This window comes from Electrophorus electricus, chromosome 5 (assembly GCF_041902795.1).
Source record: "Electrophorus electricus isolate QZ-2024a chromosome 5, ASM4190279v1, whole genome shotgun sequence".
NCBI lineage: Eukaryota > Metazoa > Chordata > Actinopteri > Gymnotiformes > Gymnotidae > Electrophorus > Electrophorus electricus.
Window position 1 is genome coordinate 4,946,449 of NC_137501.1, and position 21,052 is coordinate 4,967,500.

The window sequence follows — 21,052 nt, forward strand, 5'->3', positions numbered from 1 at the left end:
GGCGAACATTTAATTGAAACATATAAACACAATGGTACTCACACGTATTACAAACAACGAACATGAAACGGTTAACAATAAACAGACACGATAAACAGGAATACATGCGATAACGAAGACGCTAACATTTAACATTAATATGCTACATTAACATTGACGAATGATAGTGCACACACTAACAAGGGATCAAATATACAGACAAGACAAGGTGCAGGTGTGTTCAGGCGTGGCCACAAACATATCCTTCAAAGTCACGTGGCGGGCCAAATCCCATGACTCGCAGGAGGCGAGCATTCCGTGACAGAACTCCTTACCGCGGGGCGCGGCTCCCGACGCGTCTTGCCACCGGGACTTTGGGCAGACCCCTCCAGTCTCGCTGGTGAGTCCGCTGAAGTGAAGGGACTCGGGCTTCAGCTCTACCCTCCAGAGATCCCTCTTTCCGGTCGGTGTGGTGTCCTACAGTCCTCCTCATCCCAGGCTCAATAGCCTTAGGTCCCCCCAAGAAATTCCTGGGGGTGTTCCCCTCCACCTCTGGAGAGGACATGGACAGCGGTCGCGGTCCTCTCCCCAGTGTCCTGGGATCCCAGCAGCAGTGTAGGAGGTGCCTACACACCTCCCGCTAGGAAGTCCATCTTTTGCCGCAGAAGCTTGCGGTTGGTGGCGGTTGGTCATTCTGTAACGAGGTGGCCTGAGTGCCGAAGGGTGTAGAGCAGGACACAGACTCAATCAACATGAACGAACATTTATTACATACAACATAACGGCACTCACATATAACACGAACGATGAACATCAATAAGTTTACAATAACGAGACTAATCTTCACATCCACACACTACACCAACAATGACCAACGATACTGCACACACTAACAAGGGTTTAAATACACAAACAAGATGAGGTACAGGCGTGGCCACAAACATATCCTCCCAAGTCACGTGGTGGGCCAACCCCTGTGACTTGCAGGAGGTAAGCGTTCCGTGACAGAACCCCCTTTCAAGGGGCGCGGCTTCCAACACATCCGTCCAATGAACCTGAACCTTTGGGTGCCGTGTACATGTAACCACAAAACACATAACATGGCCAAGCTGGGTGCCCACCCAGTACCAGGTGGGCCAGGTGCCACCAGCAAGGGAGACCTCGCAGCGAGAGGGAGAAAGGCAGCTTCCCTGCCTCTCTCAGGGCAGTCCGGTACACTCTATAAAGACAAAAGGCGTAAACACAAACACAATAGTGCCCACACACAAACATAAGGCGCCGTGACGTGGCGTCTGCCGTCCGTACAGACGCCTCAAATGTGTCCGTGGCCTCAACGGACACACGGGGGTGCGCGTCCGCAACGGTTCCAGACGTGCTATTCCCCCCAATGGTCCTCCTCTTTTCCGCCGCTCTAGGAGCATCCCAGAGGCAGTTTGCCTCTGGGGCCTTGGGCAGGCCGCTCCAGTCTCGCTGGCGAGTCCGCTGAAAGGAAGGGATTCGAGCTTCCACTCTACTCTCTGGAGAGCCCAATTGCTCCACCCAACCACCCTCTTTCTAGTCGGTGTGGTGCCCTTCGGTCCTCCTCGGCCCAGGCTCAACAGCCTCAACCCCTCCCCCCCATCCCAAGAAATTCCTGGAAGTGTTCCCCTCCGCTTCCAGAAAGGACACGGACAGCAGTTGTGGTCATCGCCCCAATATCCTGGGATCCAGGCAGCAGTCCAGGGGTGCTGATACACCTCCTGCTAGGAAGTCCGTTTTAGTCAAGAGCTGGTGTCCTGTGGTGGTCGGTCATTCTGTAACATGTGTGGCTCAAGTGCCAAAGGGCGTGGAGCAGGACGCACACACACAAACATATCCTCCCAAATCACGTGGCGGGCCAAACCCCATGACTTGCGGGAGGCGAGCATTCCATGACAAGAATACTGTAGAATACAGGGATCAATGCTGATACATAGAAGTACAAAATACATAAGGTCTAGCTTAAACAATGATATGTGCAATAAACAATAAGTGCTAGAGTGTGCTAAAACAACATAAACAATACCCTACAGTAAGTATTAATTTAGTCAGTCAATATGGGAGCAGTGTCAGTTGTCCTTGGAGCCAGGACAGAAAATAGTCTCAATGCTTGTTGTCCATGAGACCAGAAGCAAGGTATTTCAAGCCGAGCCGTACTTGAGGTTTGATGTACTCGAGGTATGGATCAGGCTTTGACCATTGACCTCATGTATGAAGGGACCAGTCCATTTTTGGCTATGTAGGCAAGCATCAAGGTTTTAAATCTGATGCATGCAGCAACTGGCAGCCAATGAAGGGAGCACAGCAGTGGAGTAACATGTAAACATCGTAAAATTGAAGACCAGTCATGCTACTGTGTTCTGGAAAAGTTGTAGAGGTTTGATGGCTCCTAGAGGAAGACCAACAAGTAGCAAGTTGCAGTATCTAGCTTTGAGATCACAAGAGACTGCACAAACACCTGGGTAGCTTCCTGGGAGAGAAAGGGCCAAATCCTCCATACGTTACAAAGGAGAAATCTACAAGACCAGGATAGATTAGAAACACGAGTTGAGAAAGACAACTGGTTGTCCAAAGTTATGCCCAGGCTACGGGCGGATGGTGATACCAAGGAATTCTCAAAGTAAACAGTGAGGTCATGGTAAGGGTTGGAAGTAACTGGGATGAACAGAAGCTCGGTTTTACTGGGGTTGAGCTTCAAGTGGTGGTCTGTCATCCATGATGCGATGTCAGTCAAGCATGCTGAAATATGTCTGGAGACCTGTGGGTTAGAGTGTGGAAAAGAAAGAAATAATTGAGTGTCATCAGCATAGCAGTGGTAGGAAAAACCATGAGAAGATATTACATCACCAAGAGAATGAGTATACAAAGAGAAGAGAAGGGGGCCCAATACTGAGTGTTGTGGAACATCAGTGGTGTTGTGGAACACCAGTGGATGTGAATCCTCTCCATGTCACCTAATAGGACCATCCCTCCAGATAGGACTGAAACCATCTCCAAGCAGAGCCAGTCATACAAAGCTTGGAGAGAACAGAGAGAAGAATGTTGTGGTTCACTGTGTCAAAGGCTGCTGAAAGGTCTAGAAGAATCAAAAACAGATGACAGTTTGGCAGCTTTAGCAGCATGAAGTTTCTCAGTCACTGCTATGAGGGCTGTTTCTGTAGAATGTGCCGGTTTGTAGCCAGACTGATTGGGATCATGCAGCTGGTTCTGAGAGAAAAAGAGACAATTGATTATAAATTGCTCATTCAAGGGCTTTTGAGAGGAAAGAGAGAAGTGAGACCAGTCTGTAGTTGGTAATGCTGGAGCTGTCAAGTGTGGCCTTTTTGAGGATTGATACCACCCTGGTGGTTTTGAATGAAGTAGGCACATATACAGAAGATAAGGAGTTGTTGATGATGACAGAGATGAAAGGATGCAGATCTCCTGCAATTGTCTGGAACAGAGCGGAAGGAATTGGATCCAGCGGACATGTAGTTGGATTGCTGGAAGTCAGAAGTTGAAGAATTTCATCTGAAGAGAGAGGAGAAAGTCAAAGAGTTGGACGTTGGGGAATGCACACTGGTTGGAGGAGTGGGAACAGAGGAAAAGGACTGGCGGATTGCTGCAACCTTCTCCTCAAAGAAGCTGATAAAATCCTCTGGAGTAAGAGATGCGGAAGGAGGGGGCGGAGGAGGATTAAGGAAAGAAGAAAAAAATACTGAAGAGCTTGCGTGGATCGGATGCTGATGATTCAAATTTTTCTCTGTAGTTGGATGTCTTTGCGGATGTTACTTCCATTGAGAACTTGGAAAGGAGAGACTGGTATGAGCTGAGGTCTGAATCTAGGGGAGATTTCCTCCACCGCCTCTCTGCAGTCCTTAGTTCTCTCCCGCGGTAGCAAAGTGTTTCTGTTAGCCAGGGGGCAGGTGGCGAGGACTCAGCAGGTCTAGAGGAGAGAGGGCACAAAAGATTCATTGATGAGGAGAGTGTAGAAATGAAAGAATTAGTAACTCTATCCAAAGAGAGGGAAGACAGAGAGTCAGGGTGAGGAAGGGTGGACAAAGCAGTAGAAGTATGGGAAGAGGGAGTGATGGCCTGCAGATTGCAATGGAAGGAGGAGGAACACGTTGCGAGGACTGGATGGAAAGAGAAGGAAGGGAGAGAAGGAGGTGGGGGGGGGGGTGACTGCAATGTCCGACGTTGTAGTGGTGCGGGTGCAATCATGTCTAGATCATTGCCCGTTTTGTGAGTCGGAGAGTGGTTGAGGGTAAGGTTGAATGCTGTCAACAGCCAAAGGATGCAGGAGGAATGCAGCTATTTCATATATATATATATATATATATAGTCACGATTAGTCCCTCCCATCTTCCGTGCTCCATGTATTGTGTATTTTAGTTCCATGCCATAATTTCGTTTTCTCCGCCTCTTGTTTGATTGCTTACACCTGACACTCGTTTATACCTTCCTTGTTAAGTTCATGTATTTAAGCCCTGTTGTGTGCCCTGAGTCTTGGCTGTTTGTTGTTTGTTTGAATGTGTGTGTTAGGTTCATTGTGTTTCATTGGTTTAATGTCTGTATATTTTTGAAAGCCCGTCTCTGTATCCCCGTCAGTTTGTACTCCATGTGTCCTAGCCTTTATGTTTCTTAGCCCTGAGTTTTCCTTGTATCTGTTATAGCCTGTTTCCCCTGTTGGCTTTTGTGTGCTTTGGTTGATCATGTATCCCCGTGCTCTTTGTGTTGGTAATATGACCCTGGACTACTATAATGACTCAGATTTTGTATTTGCCCATAATAAATCTTGCTCTTCTCTGCACGTGTCTGCTTTCTCACCGCACACTGTTACAGAATGAACAGCCTAACAAGGACGCAGCGAGAGAGAAACTCTGGGAGGTGGTTGTTCCGCTGGGATGACACTCCGGCTGTTTCTACACAGTCCGAGTTTGTTACGTCTCAGCGCCACCAAACCAGAGACAGCAAATCTCCTGGCACTGCGGGTACACGGGCATCTCATCGTTCCCGGAAAAAGCAGGATCACATTTATTTTGATGATAACGAGATCCCAGGTAAGCGCCAAGAGTCTGCCCATCTTGACCAACGCTGCAAGGGGGATTGGCCTGCAGCGCAAGACGTGAGTAGGTGGAGTGAATGCACAGTTAACCTGTCTAACGTCACTCGGGGGCCACTCAAGCACAAATGCGAGTTCTCCGTAGTTCGCCTTGTATCTGTGTGCTCCTCCAGGGTCACCCCACCAGTGCCTGTGGCTATCCTGAAAGCCACGCAGTCTGATCTAGTTCCCGTTCCCGGCGTGGAGGACGCCGCCCTTCCTGATCCAGTTCCTGTTCCCGGCGTGGAGGACGCCGCCCATCCCGATCCAGTTCCCGTTCCCGGCGTGGAGGACGCCGCCCATCCCGATCCAGTTCCCGTTCCCGGCGTGGAGGACGCCGCCCATCCCGATCCAGTTCCCGTTCCCGGCGTGGAGGACGCCGCCCATCCCGATCCAGTTCCCGTTCCCGGCGTGGAGGACGCCGCCCATCCCGATCCAGTTCCCGTTCCCGGCGTGGAGGACGCCGCCCATCCCGATCCAGTTCCCGTTCCCGGCGTGGAGGACGCCGCCCATCCCGATCCAGTTCCCGTTCCCGGCGTGGAGGACGCCGCCCATCCCGATCCAGTTCCCGTTCCCGGCGTGGAGGACGCCGCCCATCCCGATCCAGTTCCCGTTCCCGGCGTGGAGGACGCCTCCCGTCTTGATCCCATGGCTAAGCATCTGGACCTGTCAGGCCTGCCTCCGCTGATCACTCCGGAACTCATGGCTGTGGGCCATAGCTGCTGCATTGCTGGACCCCCAGCCAGGCTCTGTTCTCAGTGTAGAGGAAGCTGTTCTGCCTGTCCCTGTCTCTGGTGCAGAGGTTATTGCCCTACCAGTTCCTGTTCCGGGTGTGAAGGACGCCACCTAGCCTGTTCCTGGCATGGAAGATGCTGTATGTCCTGTTCCCACTTCTGTTCCTGTGGCTCAGAATCTGGACTGGTTGGACCCATCGCTGGACACCGCAGCCGTGCTTGCAGACCCGCTGCCACTCATTGCCGCAGCCGTGTCCCCAGACCCGCCAGTTCCTGTTCCTGGAGTAGAAGAAGCCACTCCACGAGTGCCCGTGCCTTGTGCCAGACCCGTCCCTGCGGTCGCTCCTTAAAGCTCTCCTGTGCCTCAAAAGGCTGCCACTGCCATTTTGCCAGACTCCTGTGTCCACAGATCTGCCTACGTATTCACAGGCTTCATGTTCCCTGCCCGTCCCACCTTGGCCTGTGTCTCCTGTTCCCCGTATGCCTCCTGTGCCTCCGTGGTTGTCTGTTCCTGGTTTTTTACATGTTCTTGTCCATACATCTATGCCTGTTTTTGTTACCATCATGAGATCTTTTACCTTGCCTTGTAGGCAACAGTGTTCCGTTACCTGTACCCATGCCCGTGGTGTCTTTTGTTCCTCTGCCTGTCTCTGTTGTGCTGAAAATGCTTACCTCGGTCTTCGCTTCTGTCCTTCGGTCTGCTCCAACTTCTATGCCTCTCTGTAGTCCTGCCCTTGTCCCTACTTCTTTGTTTACTCCTTGTGTCCCTCAGGTTTCTGTGTCAGTTCCTGCTCCTGCTCCTGGTTCTTGTCCTGTTCTCTGTTCCGGTTGCCCCGGTTTCTGTGTCTGCTTCTGTTATGTCTTCTTTTCCAGTGCCTGTTCCTCATCGTGCCCCATGTTCCGCTCCTGCTCCTGTGTCTCATCTGGGTTCGCCTCCTCACCGTTCACCATTACATATCACTTTGAAGCGCTTTGTTTGCACAGCTGATAAAGGACCTTTGTCTGATACCTTCTGTTTCTCTGGAAACTACAATTTTAATCTCTGTATGTATGTCAGACATTTGGGTGTGCATTGAATGAGGCATTAAAAAAACTTTCTATCTGAAGTCGGTTGCCAGTTTAGCCCAAAAGCTTAGGGTGTGCTGATTAGCCAAATGAGGAGAGCAATTAGAGATGGTAGTGCATGCATAAGAATGCCCATGCACAACCTGAACCTGTTCTGATTACATTAGGATTCCCGGAATCATATTAATTCAACCACCTGCTGTGATGAACACTTGGAATTATAATTAATCAGTTTGGATGTGGCAGGAAAATTGAATCAAAGTAAACAACCCAGTGCCAGTATGTTGGTGTGCAGAAGGAGCATTGTCCTTACTCATCCTATGGACTTTAACATTTACAATACTGCTAACCAATAATGTCTCTTAGAATGTCATCTATTTTTAATTATAATTACTCCTAATTATCCTTTTTTTTAATCATTGCTCTATTAATTAACCTAATGATCATTTATTGAGACAAAATTATAATTAAATACATAAATCATTAAATAATTGCATAATTATTTGCAGTTATTTGGGGCTAATTGGTACTGACAAACTGCAAAACCACAGCCAATACAACTTCAAAGTGTAGCACATCAATTTGGACAGCTTTCCTTTTGTATCTTGCATCTATATATGAGGTAATTACTGTTATCACAAACTCTGCTCTCTTTGGCTGGTACATCTCCAAAGCACAGTTCTGTGCCAAAGCAGGATCTCTCAATCCAGCAGTAGCGAGAAAGTGAACCTGAGCATGGTGCCGTAAAGCATCAGTAGGAGGAAAACTGTCGAGTGACATCCACATCACCTCGTGTTCTGCTGTCTGTAGACCTTTGTCTAACACTTCAGAAGGAGTTGTGCTGATGTACTGTACTGCAGTGAATAGATTCTATTTTGGACAATTACCAAAAGAAGATGCAGGAGTGCATGTACACATTCCAGAGCGTCAGTGTTCACAGAGGGTTTTATTGTACTGCAGAAACATGCCCCAGTTGCCCTAAAATCCCAACGCGCTTGGTGCTTTGTATAATTTTGTATTTTCCCTTAACCTTATTTATAATCAAGCTCTTTGTGAGATCAAGGAAGCAAACAAACTTCCTTGAGCTCACAAACTGAGAGTAGGTAATTAGAAATAACTTGCACAGGATCAAAAGACAGGTGTGCCAAACACTCCTGCTACATTATTCCATCATCCCCTTATACAAATGTTCTATTCTTCACTGTCATCGTGGTGAAATGATGGCCCTAATGTGTGTGGAGCTGTGGCCACGTTCCCCTGTCCCTCATAACACTGATGGATGCATTGAGGAAACACATTTGATATCTCCACTTTCCTGACAAGGCCTCCACCCACCTTCCTTCTAATCACATCAGACACCGTGATGCTGAAACCAATTAGAGTTAATAAAGTGAGCAGAAATAGAAAATGTGAGCAAGCAGGTTCAGCCTCTCTCCCTTTCGTGCGTGTGTGTGTATGTGTGTGTGTGTGTGTGGGGCCCTGGAGCAGTTGCTCTATATAGCATGAACCCTTATATTAATCACCCTTATATTATCAATCCTCTAAAGGCAAGAGTGTATTGCAGTCATGCATTAGGGCCATCAGTCCACAGTACTGTCCCAGTAGAGCAATATTTCACTTTAAAACACAGCAGTACAGGGCCTCTCCATCCTGTTATACTCTCCTCTCCCCGCACATGAACTTGAACTTCTCTCTGGTCTAGCTGAGTGATTGGGCCATTGCACAGAGTGTCTGGTCTCTGTCCAATTAACCTTATCATGCCTGTTGAGAGCAAAAAGGAAGTGGGCAGGGGGAAGCAGACAGACTTGCCATTCCAACTTGCGTTATTCCATGGTTTGTGGCACCCTGACACGTGTCAGATAGCCCTAGGACCAGGGAAGGGGCAGGGCTGCTGGTGGGAAGCTACATTTAGGAGGTGGAGCTCAGAGCACCCCACTTAACCAGCCCTAAAGGTCACCAGGGATCAATGAACCATTGGCCTGACAGCAGTTCTTTATTAGAAAAACTGAGTCAGCTATATAAGGCTCTTAATGAGACTCATAATGTCCATGAAAGCCAATGAAATGTGCTTCCAGACATGCACTGCATGTTTACCTGATAGAATTACAGACTCCCTAAAGGTATGGCTTGTCCTCAATACCCCATCATTTTTACAGGTATATTAATACTTGAAATTACAAATAGTGTGTAGGTCGTGCCTAGACTACATTTCACTGATCATGCTTTCTTACCAGAAGATGGAAAAAAAAAAAAAGAGTTGCACTGTTTTTAGAGTTACAACAGAGCTCACCCCTAATACCCTCCAGTAGTGCTCAATATAGTGAAATACTTTGACAGGTATATTCCAGGAACAAGCTTTTTCTAGCACATTTATGATTGTTAGGAACCTCTGAAAGGCAGGGGTGCAAAGTGTTCTGGGAAAATACAGGACACAAGGGACTATTGCTCCTTACCAGAACTAATAGACTAATGGTCACTTGCAGGGTTTTTTGATAAATGGAGTGTGAAGAGCTTGCGCTTGTATGTGAGTCTGTCATCACAAACCACATTACTTGGTCCCAGACGATATAGGTTTTTTCTGAGTGGGCAGCAAAGTGATGTGTGTGCAATAATCCAGCTCCACACACACATACATACACACACATGCACATACATGCACATACACACACACACACACACAAATTCTGGATTCACTCACACAACAAAGCCACATGTGTAGTGTCTTTCTGGTGCAGAAGTGTTACCAAGACTTTCGCTGACGCTGACACATGGACCCTGCCATATTCCGATTAGACAACAAAACATTATGTTCATAATGTTCTCTGACTCATTATTTTAATGAAGGCAGAAATCCTCAGAGACTTTTTGTGGACCCCAAATGCTGCAACACCAATTAAATGTGCAAACTCCGGGAATATGTCAAGAGATTGAGATGGTGGCCTTTGGGAATGATGTTCTTGAACTGGCTGTAGGAAGACTGAGAAAGAGACAGAGAGAGAGATAAAGAGAGAGAGGAAACGAGAGAGAGAGAGAGATTGACCCAGATCATCCGTTATTAATGACAACACAATGCCGTCTTTCCCAAAAGTTAGTGCCTAGTCCGGTTTACTCTTGGGAACCTTTACAACAGCATCTTCCAATTATTCTCACTTACTGCCCTTGTTTCTTTCTTTGGTGCAAGCCTGCTGGCACAATGTCCCTTTCTCCTTGACTTATAGCTTGGAACTGCACAGCTACATGATTGCTATGTTTAAAAAGAGAAATTTACCTGGTGTTGCTGTTCTTTGGATTAGACCTGCTAAAAAGATTCAGAGCAAGAAATCTGAAACTACAAGGGCCATGCTGGTTTAGATGCTATGAGCTTCTCATCTGTGCTGAAAGCTGAGCACAGAATTAGTGAACCCTGCCAGCAAGCTAGAAAATATTGCAAATAATCGCATAGCAACACCATATATGTTTATGAGCTGTGCACATCTACTGGACTACTGGTGTAAAAAGACTGAATGAGGGATGCGGACACGCGTGCGTGTGTGTGTGCGTGTGTGCGTGCGTGCGTGTGTGCGTGTGTGCGTGCGTGTGTGTGTGCGTGCGTGCGTGTGTGCGTGCGTGTGTGTGTGCGTGCGTGCGTGCGTGTGTATGCGTGTGTGTGTGTGTGCGTGCGTGCGTGTATGTGTGCGTGTGTGTGTGCGCGTGCGTGCGCGTGCGTGCGCGTGCGTGTGCGTGTGTGTGTGTGTGTGTGTGTATTTGTTTGCTCATTGAGCACTTGCTGATAAACAAGGCATGGAGTGAGATAAAGCATACATTCCAACGGGTAAATGTCATTCATATTAATCATCTCATTATGGCCGTTGGAATATATCATGAAAGCCAGAACAATTTTTGTTATTTATGATTACATACTGTTCACATCCAGTTGATTTACGTTTGGGATTAACACAAAGGTCATAGAAAAGACACAAGACAGGAATAATCTTAAAACTATTTTTACTGTAAAATCAGTCATACAAACAACTTCAGTGCACAGTGCTGTGCCACCATTTGACAAAATCAAACATATATTTTGATTCTGTAAGTACAGCTCTACAGCAAAGTACTATTTTGAATACAATTTTTGCAATATATACTGAACTAATAGATACAGAAGCCATGAATTAGCTCCTATTTCTCTAAAGTATTAAAATTACCAGATGAGTAACCTAATTAGCCAAACTGCTTTTGATCAACCATTACAACAGATACTATTTTGTTAAACATCACACATTTACCTAACAGAAGCCGATAAACTTCTCAACTGGTAGGACTCTATATGTTCTGAAAGTCTTTAGGGCTACAGAAAATGGGTCTAAAAATGTCTAGTTGCACACGCCAGTTTTCGCACAATGTCCACACACACATTGTAGTCTTGCAGACTCTAGCCCCACCCCTTCACATAGCATTTCTCTGCATGAGAGGACAACCAGCAGCGCAATCACAATGATGTCAATCAGACAGAATTTAGTCCAATCAGCATCCCCGGATAAATCTCCACGGTATCATTTAGTGAAACTGAGGTGGCCATGGGCCATACAAAGGCTTCCTTTAACAGACCTCTAGCAAAATGTGTCAATTTAAAACCCATCATTATAAAAAAATATATGAAGCAGCTATGAGAAATGATTTCATATTAATCACGACAGTGTACTTTTTTCCAGAAGCAAAATCTGCTGGTCAAAAGTACTGCAAGTGTGATTTTTTTTTCCCACTCCAGCTGGTACCATACTACTTCAGATCCGTCTGAACATTATTAGTGTGAACCTCTTTCTGTGGACATTTTTGTCCTTTCATCTGTCTTCAACTCTCTTCTTCACTCATCACACCAGTAAAGCCAGGCTTCAGTAACACTGCACCATTTTGGACGTACTTCCTTAACTACATAATAATGAAGTCATAAATCTCTTATCACAGTCACATAGACTTTCCAGAACAATAAATAGTGGCCCTGTATCAATACATAATAAATATGAATACTATTTTCCTAATATAGTTACCAGATGATAGCAACAGTGTGAAAAGCATTGTGGCCCTGAGCCTAGTGAACCTAAATGAGTTTGTTTCTCACTCTGTTGCAAAGCTGGCATGAACAATTAAATAACAGTACAAAATTAAACAATTAAACAATGAACAACATCCTTAGGTATGCAATATTTTGGTACAGTAGTGTCACAATGTCTATTGCTCCAAATGAAATACAAGATGTACACATTTTAAATTGATGTCTTCTGTCTCTCTAAGTCCAGTCTGAACACTGGGTAGACGTTATTCAGCTCGATGTGATAAACAAAACTCCAGTCCAATGTTCTTCATCTCCTGTGTTCCAGCGATCCTATTACATTAGGCCCATGTGGCATCAGCTCTGATGATACTGCAATCTGTGGGTTACGGTGAGTCACGTGGTAGGCCTGCCCTGAGACCTTTGTGCCCAGCAAGATGGTTCTGTTTCCCCCACTGAGTTCTTACGGTCCTCTTGTGTGACTGGCTCCCAGCCCAAGCCTCCAACATCACCAACACACTGATATAAGCTCATTACGGTGAGTGCTTTTGTTCTTCTTAGTACACTTAGACATAGCTCTCACATAAATTCATATACTGGTGTTTCAAGCTGGAATCATAGGGTGCTGACACACTAAAAACCTCTGTACATGGGTAAATCGGCTACAAAGGCAAAGTGGAAACCAAGTATAAATTAAATAACATGCAATCTATTAAATCCATTAACTGTTTTACTCTACATGGCTGTTATAAAAAGAAGCAAAAACCACCTATATGGCCTCGGTGGCAAGGCAAATAGAGAAGGCTGTGTTATTGTTTCAGTTGAGTTTAGGGGTGTGTGTGTTTGTGTGTGGGAGTGGGGTTCTCTTAGAAGGAGAGAGTTTGAGTTTAGGTGTGTGTGGGGGGAGGGTTCTCTCAGAATGAGAAAGTTAGAGTTCAGGTATGTGTGTGTGTGTGTGTGTGTGTGTGTGTGTGTGTGTGTGTGTGTGGGAGGGGTGTGTTTACTTAGGAGAAAGTTTGTCAGAATGCCATATGGGCAGATGCAGTAATCCAACAAAAACTCTCATAGTTCAATGTCTCTGCTTGTCTCAATGTTCATCATACACACACACACACACCCCACACACACATTTCAGAATATTTTCCAGTTCTAAAAATGCTTTGGAAATCTTAAAAAGTACAGAAAAAGGTAAAAGGCAATGTTGATCTCCTAAAAGCTATCACAGTACCATTTGGTAATGCTTATTATCTTAAAACAACTACTGCAAAGACAGTAACACCTATGTTAAACATGACCTATGTTAAACATGAAAGGCCTCAGTTTTCTCTCAGCTACATTACAGAAATTCAGCCTTACAGGATAACAAAAGGTATTTCACATCAATACTTCCTCAACAAGTAACCATGTGCAGACAAATATATGAGCAGTGTTACAGTGATCTACAGTACAGTCTGAGGAAGCCAAATGTATATTCTACAGTCTGGTTCAACTTTATATTATCAATATATTGAAATGACAACTATAACAAAAAATATGAAACAGTTTCAGCTATTATTAAGAGCCGACAGAAACCACAGTTTTAAATTTGGCATCTGCCCAGCAAGTTCATAACACCAAGTTCTAACTACACAAGCAATAATGTTAGACCTGTAATTCTACATTATGAAGTACTAACGTCTAACTCTTTTGAAATATAACATACACAATACATCTGTTAAAACTTTTATTTTGTCTGTCCTCTTTAGGCATTTCAGCACTACTAATCCTCTGTGACATACCTCTCTACCTCTCTCTACCTCTCTCTACCTCTCTACCTCTCTCTACCCTTCTCTACCTCTCTCTACCCTTCTCTACCTCTCTCTACCTCTCTCTACCCTTCTCTACCTCTCTACCCCTCTCTACCTCTCTCTACCTCTCTCTACCTCTCTACCTCTCTCTACCCTTCTCTACCCTTCTCTACCTCTCTCTACCCTTCTCTACCTCTCTCTACCTCTCTCTACCTCTCTCTACCTCTCTCTACCTCTCTCTACCCTTCTCTACCTCTCTCTACCCTTCTCTACCTCTCTCTACCTCTCTCTACCCTTCTCTACCTCTCTACCCCTCTCTACCTCTCTCTACCTCTCTCTACCTCTCTACCTCTCTCTACCCTTCTCTACCCTTCTCTACCTCTCTCTACCCTTCTCTACCTCTCTCTACCTCTCTCTACCTCTCTCTACCTCTCTCTACCCCTCTCTACCCTTCTCTACCTCTCTCTACCCTTCTCTACCTCTCTCTACCTCTCTCTACCTCTCTCTACCCCTCTCTACCCTTCTCTACCTCTCTCTACCCTTCTCTACCTCTCTCTACCCTTCTCTACCTCTCTCTACCCTTCTCTACCCCTCTCTACCCTTCTCTACCTCTCTCTACCTCTCTCTACCTCTCTCTACCTCTCTCTACCTCTCTCTACCCCTCTCTACCCTTCTCTACCTCTCTCTACCTCTCTCTACCCCTCTCTACCCTTCTCTACCTCTCTCTACCTCTCTCTACCCCTCTCTACCCTTCTCTACCCCTCTCTACCCTTCTCTACCTCTCTCTACCTCTCTCTACCCTTCTCTACCTCTCTCTACCTCTCTCTACCCCTCTCTACCCCTCTCTACCTCTCTCTACCTCTCTCTACCCCTCTCTACCCTTCTCTACCTCTCTCTACCTCTCTCTACCTCTCTCTACCTCTCTCTACCCCTCTCTACCCTTCTCTACCTCTCTCTACCTCTCTCTACCTCTCTCTACCTCTCTCTACCCTTCTCTACCTCTCTCTACCCTTCTCTACCTCTCTCTACCCTTCTCTACCTCTCTCTACCCTTCTCTACCCCTCTCTACCCTTCTCTACCTCTCTCTACCTCTCTCTACCTCTCTCTACCTCTCTCTACCTCTCTCTACCCCTCTCTACCCTTCTCTACCTCTCTCTACCTCTCTCTACCCCTCTCTACCCTTCTCTACCTCTCTCTACCTCTCTCTACCTCTCTCTACCCTTCTCTACCTCTCTCTACCCTTCTCTACCTCTCTCTACCCTTCTCTACCTCTCTCTACCCTTCTCTACCTCTCTCTACCCCTCTCTACACCTTGTCTACCTGTCTTTCTACCCCCCTCTCTCTTTCTCTCTTTCTTTTTTTGTCTGTCTTAGTGCAGAAGGAGGTCAGTGAAGCATATGAAACCTGAGTTTTCCCGTAACGGTCCAAAAAATGTCCGTACTTACAAACTGAAAAAATGTGCGATATAGATACATGGAAGGGCACAGAGCACTCTCTACTACAGTACTCTACATATTTCTGGGAGATATGTTAATGAGTTAGGTGTGTGTTGTTGTACTGTCTCTCCTGATCAAGTATATGTAAGTATTGAATTTCTGAAGAAGACCTGATGCCTGACTTCGAAAGACCAAAAATGGTCCTTTTTATCTCACTACAAACACAGCTACTCATAAAAAACGTTACTGTTGGTTTCTTCTTTTACGAGATTCCCTTCAAAAATGTATTTATATTAGACCACAACTTTTTAGAGTTCTGACATACATATATATATATATATATATATATATATATATAGATAGATAGATAGATAGATAGATAGATAGATAGATAGATAGATAGATAGATAGATAGATAGATAGATAGTTGTGTTCCTGCATTCCAGCTTTCCCTTCACACAGATAAATGATACCTCTTTATCTCTCACTCTCAGCTACAAAGAGTTCAAAAGGTTGGGGCAGGGGTACGTAAGCAGCACCTTGGCTGAATCTCCTCGCCTCTTCAGTAGTTAGGGACAGTGGAGAATTCCAACAGCCACACAACATCAGGCGCCATCGTCCTCCTCGCCGACTTCTTCCCCTCCTGTAGCTCCGAGCTCTCAGATCCAGGCTCCAGATGGGAACGAGGGCACAGACAGGCCCTAAATAGATCGACACATGCCTCTTTCGGGGCTCCCTAAAAAGAGGACTTGGCGTCACAAAAGGTCATCGTAGTCCAGCAGTTTGGAGTGCTGCCGGCTCTTCCACAGGCGGAACAAACGGAAGTCGAAGTACAGCTCGATCATCTCCTTCCCTACACCAAAAAAAACAGGAGGGCCAGGGAAATGGGTTTTCCAGCTCGACTTAATGAATGAAAGTCTAGACTAAAAGCATGTCTGCTGCTCTTCACGAAAGCCATGAAATGCAATGTAGTGACTGGTTTCTAGCATTTCTGAGCATGGTTCCAACACAGCTAATTACAGCTCTGTAGGAAAGGAGCTCTCCAAACTGTGTAGGAGTTTAATGGAGATATGGAGAGAAAAGACAGAGAAAGAGCAGGAGGGAGGGAAGAAAGGAGGGCAAAGGAGCTCTCCTCAGTTCAGTAACTTGACATGGGAACATAAGATTATAATTGAAATTTAATTTCCAACAAATCAATAGTGGAAAAGAGAACTGTGCATTAAGGTCAAAGGTGCATATTTATCCGGTGGGCCACCGTGTGTGTGTGTGTGTGTGTGTGTGTGTGTGTGTGTGTGTGTGTGTGTGTGTGGGGTGTGTGTGCCTCTGCCTGTTTGCTGCGGTATGGTGGATGCTCGTCATATATTGCCACTTTTCCAAAGCTCAGGAGAGATATTGGGAAACATGTGACTGAGTACCAGAACATGCATTCATGAGCGCATAATCAATATGTGTGTTTATGTGAGTGCATGTGAGTGGACTCACCCTGTGCAGACAGCTCCAGAGGACTCTTAAACTCAATGGAATATGGTCTCATCAGCCGCTTGAGGTTCTGAAATAGCTTTAGAGCAAAAAATAAATAAATTTACTTATTTTGAAACAAGGTACTTCATAAAAAACACCGCACAGAGAGAATGTTCTAGTCTAGAGCAGTGGTAGCTCAGTGGTTAAGGTATTCAACTAGTAATCAGAAGATTGTCTGTTCAAGTCACACCACTGTAAGGTTTCCACTGTTAGGCCCGTGAGCAAGGTCCTTAACCCTCAATTCAGCCATAATTGTAAGTTGCAAAATGCTGTACTCCTTCCTTCTATCTCACCACAAACAGATATTTCCAAATGCCAAGGTGCTCAAATGTCTGGCAACCAGTTTGAAGTGAACTGTCTGGTAGCCGAGGTTGCCTTGTTGCCTCTGGCCTGAGAGTTATCGTGCAGTGCCGCTTGTTTTAATCAAATTACGGCTGACCTTTTCTGACCTTTGCCGGAAAGCTTTTAAATACATATAGACATGTGACATTTGCAATGTGTAAGTTCATGTCCTAAATAGGTATAAAAAAATAAGTGTGAATGTGTATGTGAATAGTTGCTCTAATGGAGTGAGGCTGCAGATGAAGAGACACAGGCTGAAAGACATCCATGTGGACAGAAGGATCAGAGACCTAAAGGAAGAAGCTGGCAGTGAAGGGTTAGATGGATGAGGGCTGAACACCTGTTTGTTGGACTGGCAAACGGCAACACTGACAGCTGGCTGCTACGTGTTGTCTAGTTCACATTATAGATTTGGGGCAGGTGCATTTTATTGCTTGTTGTTCTATTGCCTGGGTGCCTATAAGGTGGAACAAATGAAATAGCACAGTGATTTTAGATCAATTTTGTCCCAAAGTCTCTATTCCAGCTATGGGTACTGCTGGTGATAGCTGAAATAAAATTCTCTCACAGAAGCCAAAAACACAAGCTGCAACGTGATAGACTTGGTTGGCAGATACCTTTTCTCCATTGGCATTGCCCAGCACATAACAGCCCATGATGTGAATGAGATTTGGTTGAGGGTTGAGCAAACTCATGAGACGGCCCAGCTTCTTCCAGAACCTGCACACACGGAGGAGAGTTTAGAAATTGGCCCCAGGACTGCAGCCCAGGCTGGACGAGACTGCCAGAGGAGCAGTGGGAATGGGAGACTTCAGCTGTGACTCACTGAATCATGTCCTCCTCTTTCTCCACTTTAGCAAATGTGGCCACTTTGTTCTTTAGCAGATAGAGGTGTCCAGGCCCTCCCTGGGGAGTTTAGAGAAGAGTGATTTAGTTAGGCACAGTACACACACACTTCAAGTGTGCACAATACACAAACACACACACACACACACACACACACACACACAGATATTTCTCACCTGACAGTAGATGAGCATGTTCCAGATTTTGCAGCCTTTTCTGTAGGCGGTGAGTTTCTTCTCAATCTCCTCTGGGTATACAGGAAGAGAGATGAGAACAGATCGAGACAGGAAGAGAGGCAGAGTGAGAATGAGGAAAAGAAAGAGAGACATTGAGAACACAACACCAAAAGAAACCAAAAGAGGGAAAGAGAGAGAGAGAGAGACAGAGGTAATGAGTCAGCCGACAAGTGCATGTTAAACACCCACATTAGATGAACTGTTTGTAACTGTGAGTTTCTCATAGTAAACAGACCATATTGGTCACGTGTGCCCAAAAAAGTGGGTCACAGCCAGTCACACTCACCCAGTATGTCGTCAAAGGTAGCATGCTCATGGTCCTGCAGAGAAGAACAGAACAAGGTGTTTATAAGGAACACTCACCAGTGGAAATGCACCACCACACGGTATTTTCTCTTTTTCTTTTCAGACTGGAGAATAGTTAGCGGTAACGACATTTTCGAAACAGCAGAAAAACCAAAGTCCCTAAATGTCCACAGTTCACCTGTAGTTATCAAGCACAGTCACCCAGAGCTGCACAAGCAGATCATTTGCATTACGAAGCACTGCAGAAAGGAGGATGAGCATCAGACGAACATTTGCATCACCAAGAAGCATTTGCAAAGCGCCCAACAAAGGCTCTTTGATGCACATGAATAACGTGGTGGGTTGAAAGACTCACGTAGAGGATGGGGATAATGGAGGGGTCGTTCCTGCGTATGATGTTGGGCACATACTCCGCCTTCGGAACCTTGGATGAAATCAGCTGCACAAAGGACCAGAGCGAACAGGACGCCGGTTAATGAGTTCGGCTGTGGGCCAGGACACGGGGTGCAGGTGGAAGCGGATTCAGTTCAGGGGGAAATGCGCCTTTGCGTAGCATCATGCCAGCGCTTTCTAGAACTGGCGTCATAACACCCACGCACGGTGTCGGCACATCACTGCAGAGATCACCATGTGAGATCTTTCTAGAGCTGTGGTCATAAAAACCTCGCATGGTGTCTGGCCAGATCTCTCTATAGCTACTTTTATAACACCTTTGCATGGTGATTGGCCAGGTCTTTTTAGAGCTCTAACAGTCTAGAGCTGAAGCATTGGTAGTCATAGCATTATTGCCTTTGGGCAGATCTTTCTAGAGCTGCTTTCTAAACAGCTCTCAGTGCTGGATTGCTATTTTGTCATACTGTTTTGTTAGTTTTGTTAGATGGAAGATCTGTATAACTGTGGTGAAATCCGACCACAAGTGACCTCTGTTGTACAGATAGGCGATATTGAAAAAATCACAATACTTGAAAACTTTTTCACAACACACAATCCAGGATGTTTATTTTCCCTGAGGTTTGTTAACAAAGTGGAACAGATACACAATATACCAGCAAGACAGCAGTGCCACATTTTACAAAAAGATATGCAAAGCTGTCGGCACAATATTTGGACATTTAAATTGCTTGAGAAAGAACAGAAGGAAAAATCTAATAAGATAATTGTACAAGGTCTAACATCCGATTTTTGCTTCTCAACAGTTTTACTTGGATAGGTTGATATTAGCAATTATTTACTGAATCTTTAACTCTGGTATATATTGGCATGTCATGTAGAGTGTGCGTGGAGTCTGATGATGTGTTCATTCACCATTATTTTAGGAGGGATGAAATCATCACCCTCGCACGCCAAACGCTCCAGTTCTTTCTGCTCCTCCCAGTCCACATCATCGTACTCTCCCTCATCTAGAGTACCCGAGGAAGCCTGCAGTTCCCCACCTGAGAGAGGGATGGAGAGAGAGAGAGAGAGAGAGACAGCCAGATAGAGAGAGAGAGAGAGAGAGAGAGAGACAGCCAGATAGAGAGAGAGAGAGAGAGAGAGAGAGAGACAGCCAGATAGAGAGAGAGAGAGAGAGAGAGAGAGAGTGAGAGATAAAGAGAGACAGCCAGATAGAGAGAGAGAGAGAGAGAGAGAGAGACAGCCAGATAGAGAGAGAGAGAGAGAGAGAGAGAGAGACAGCCAGATAGAGAGAGAGAGAGAGAGAGACAGCCAGATAGAGAGAGAGAGAGAGAGAGAGAGACAGCCAGATAGAGAGAGAGAGAGAGAGAGAGAGAGAGAGAGAGAGAGAGACAGCCAGATAGAGAGAGAGAGAGAGAGAGAGAGAGAGAGACAGCCAGATAGAGAGAGAGAGAGAGAGAGACAGCCAGATAGAGAGAGAGAGAGAGAGAGAGAGAGAGACAGCCAGATAGAGAGAGAGAGAGAGAGAGAGAGAGAGAGAGAGAGAGAGAGAGAGAGAGAGAGAGAGACAGCCAGATAGAGAGAGAGAGAGAGAGAGAGAGAGAGAGACAGCCAGATAGAGAGAGAGAGAGAGAGAGACAGCCAGATAGAGAGAGAGAGAGAGAGAGAGAGAGAGAGAGAGAGAGAGAGAGAGAAACCAGAAAGAGGCAAGAAAAGGAAAGAGGTGCACATGAAGAACTCTGGCCTGCTGGGTCCTGCGGTTTAAACAGAGAAGCTTTTAGAAACAGAGAAGCCGTCATGATGATAAGGGTAGTAAGCATAGCTAGTGCACACACAGACAGACACAGAGTATGCAGATGAACTGCATAAGCAGACACATGGAATTACACACACAAAGACAGAAGCAGTGAGCATTAACAGGAGGACGAGCTGTCACAGTGATACACATGCCAGTGGGACCACACAGAGCCCGTTCAGACCACACAGAGCCTGTCACCACTGCCTGTACATTTGTGTGTGTGCGTGTGTGTGTGTGTGTGTGTTTGTGTGTGTGTGTGTGAAAGAGAGACTGTATGAATGCTCCTGTATGTATGTGCTCCTGTGGATGTGTTTTTGTGTACATATATTTTTGTGTGTGTTGTGCATGTGTGTGCTCGTGCACGACTGTGTGCGTGTATTTGTTTGTGGATCAGTTTGAAGTGTGTGTGTGTGTGTGTGTGTGTGTGTACACATGCACACTCACTGTCTCTGGAGTCGTGAAGCGAGTCAGGCTTGATA

General features: G+C 45.8%; 1 protein-coding gene across 3 annotated transcripts in view; it reads right to left on the reverse strand.

The window, feature by feature from the left end:
* Nucleotides 1-14,889: 14,889 nt before the first annotated feature.
* nsmfb (NMDA receptor synaptonuclear signaling and neuronal migration factor b) overlaps nucleotides 14,890-21,052 on the reverse strand; it is a 26,806-nt gene continuing 20,643 nt past the window's right edge. For all 3 annotated transcript variants that reach the window (XM_081715154.1, XM_081715157.1, XM_081715153.1), the window contains 9 exons: nucleotides 21,018-21,052; nucleotides 19,688-19,815; nucleotides 18,738-18,821; nucleotides 18,363-18,396; nucleotides 18,017-18,087; nucleotides 17,821-17,900; nucleotides 17,612-17,714; nucleotides 16,614-16,689; nucleotides 14,890-15,984 (listed from right to left, as the gene is read on the reverse strand). The exon at nucleotides 21,018-21,052 is cut by the window's right edge and continues 55 nt beyond it. In XM_081715154.1, the coding sequence (XP_081571280.1) occupies nucleotides 15,887-15,984; nucleotides 16,614-16,689; nucleotides 17,612-17,714; nucleotides 17,821-17,900; nucleotides 18,017-18,087; nucleotides 18,363-18,396; nucleotides 18,738-18,821; nucleotides 19,688-19,815; nucleotides 21,018-21,052 (709 nt within the window). In that variant the 3' untranslated portion in view covers nucleotides 14,890-15,886. The remainder of the gene's footprint in view (nucleotides 15,985-16,613; nucleotides 16,690-17,611; nucleotides 17,715-17,820; nucleotides 17,901-18,016; nucleotides 18,088-18,362; nucleotides 18,397-18,737; nucleotides 18,822-19,687; nucleotides 19,816-21,017) is intronic.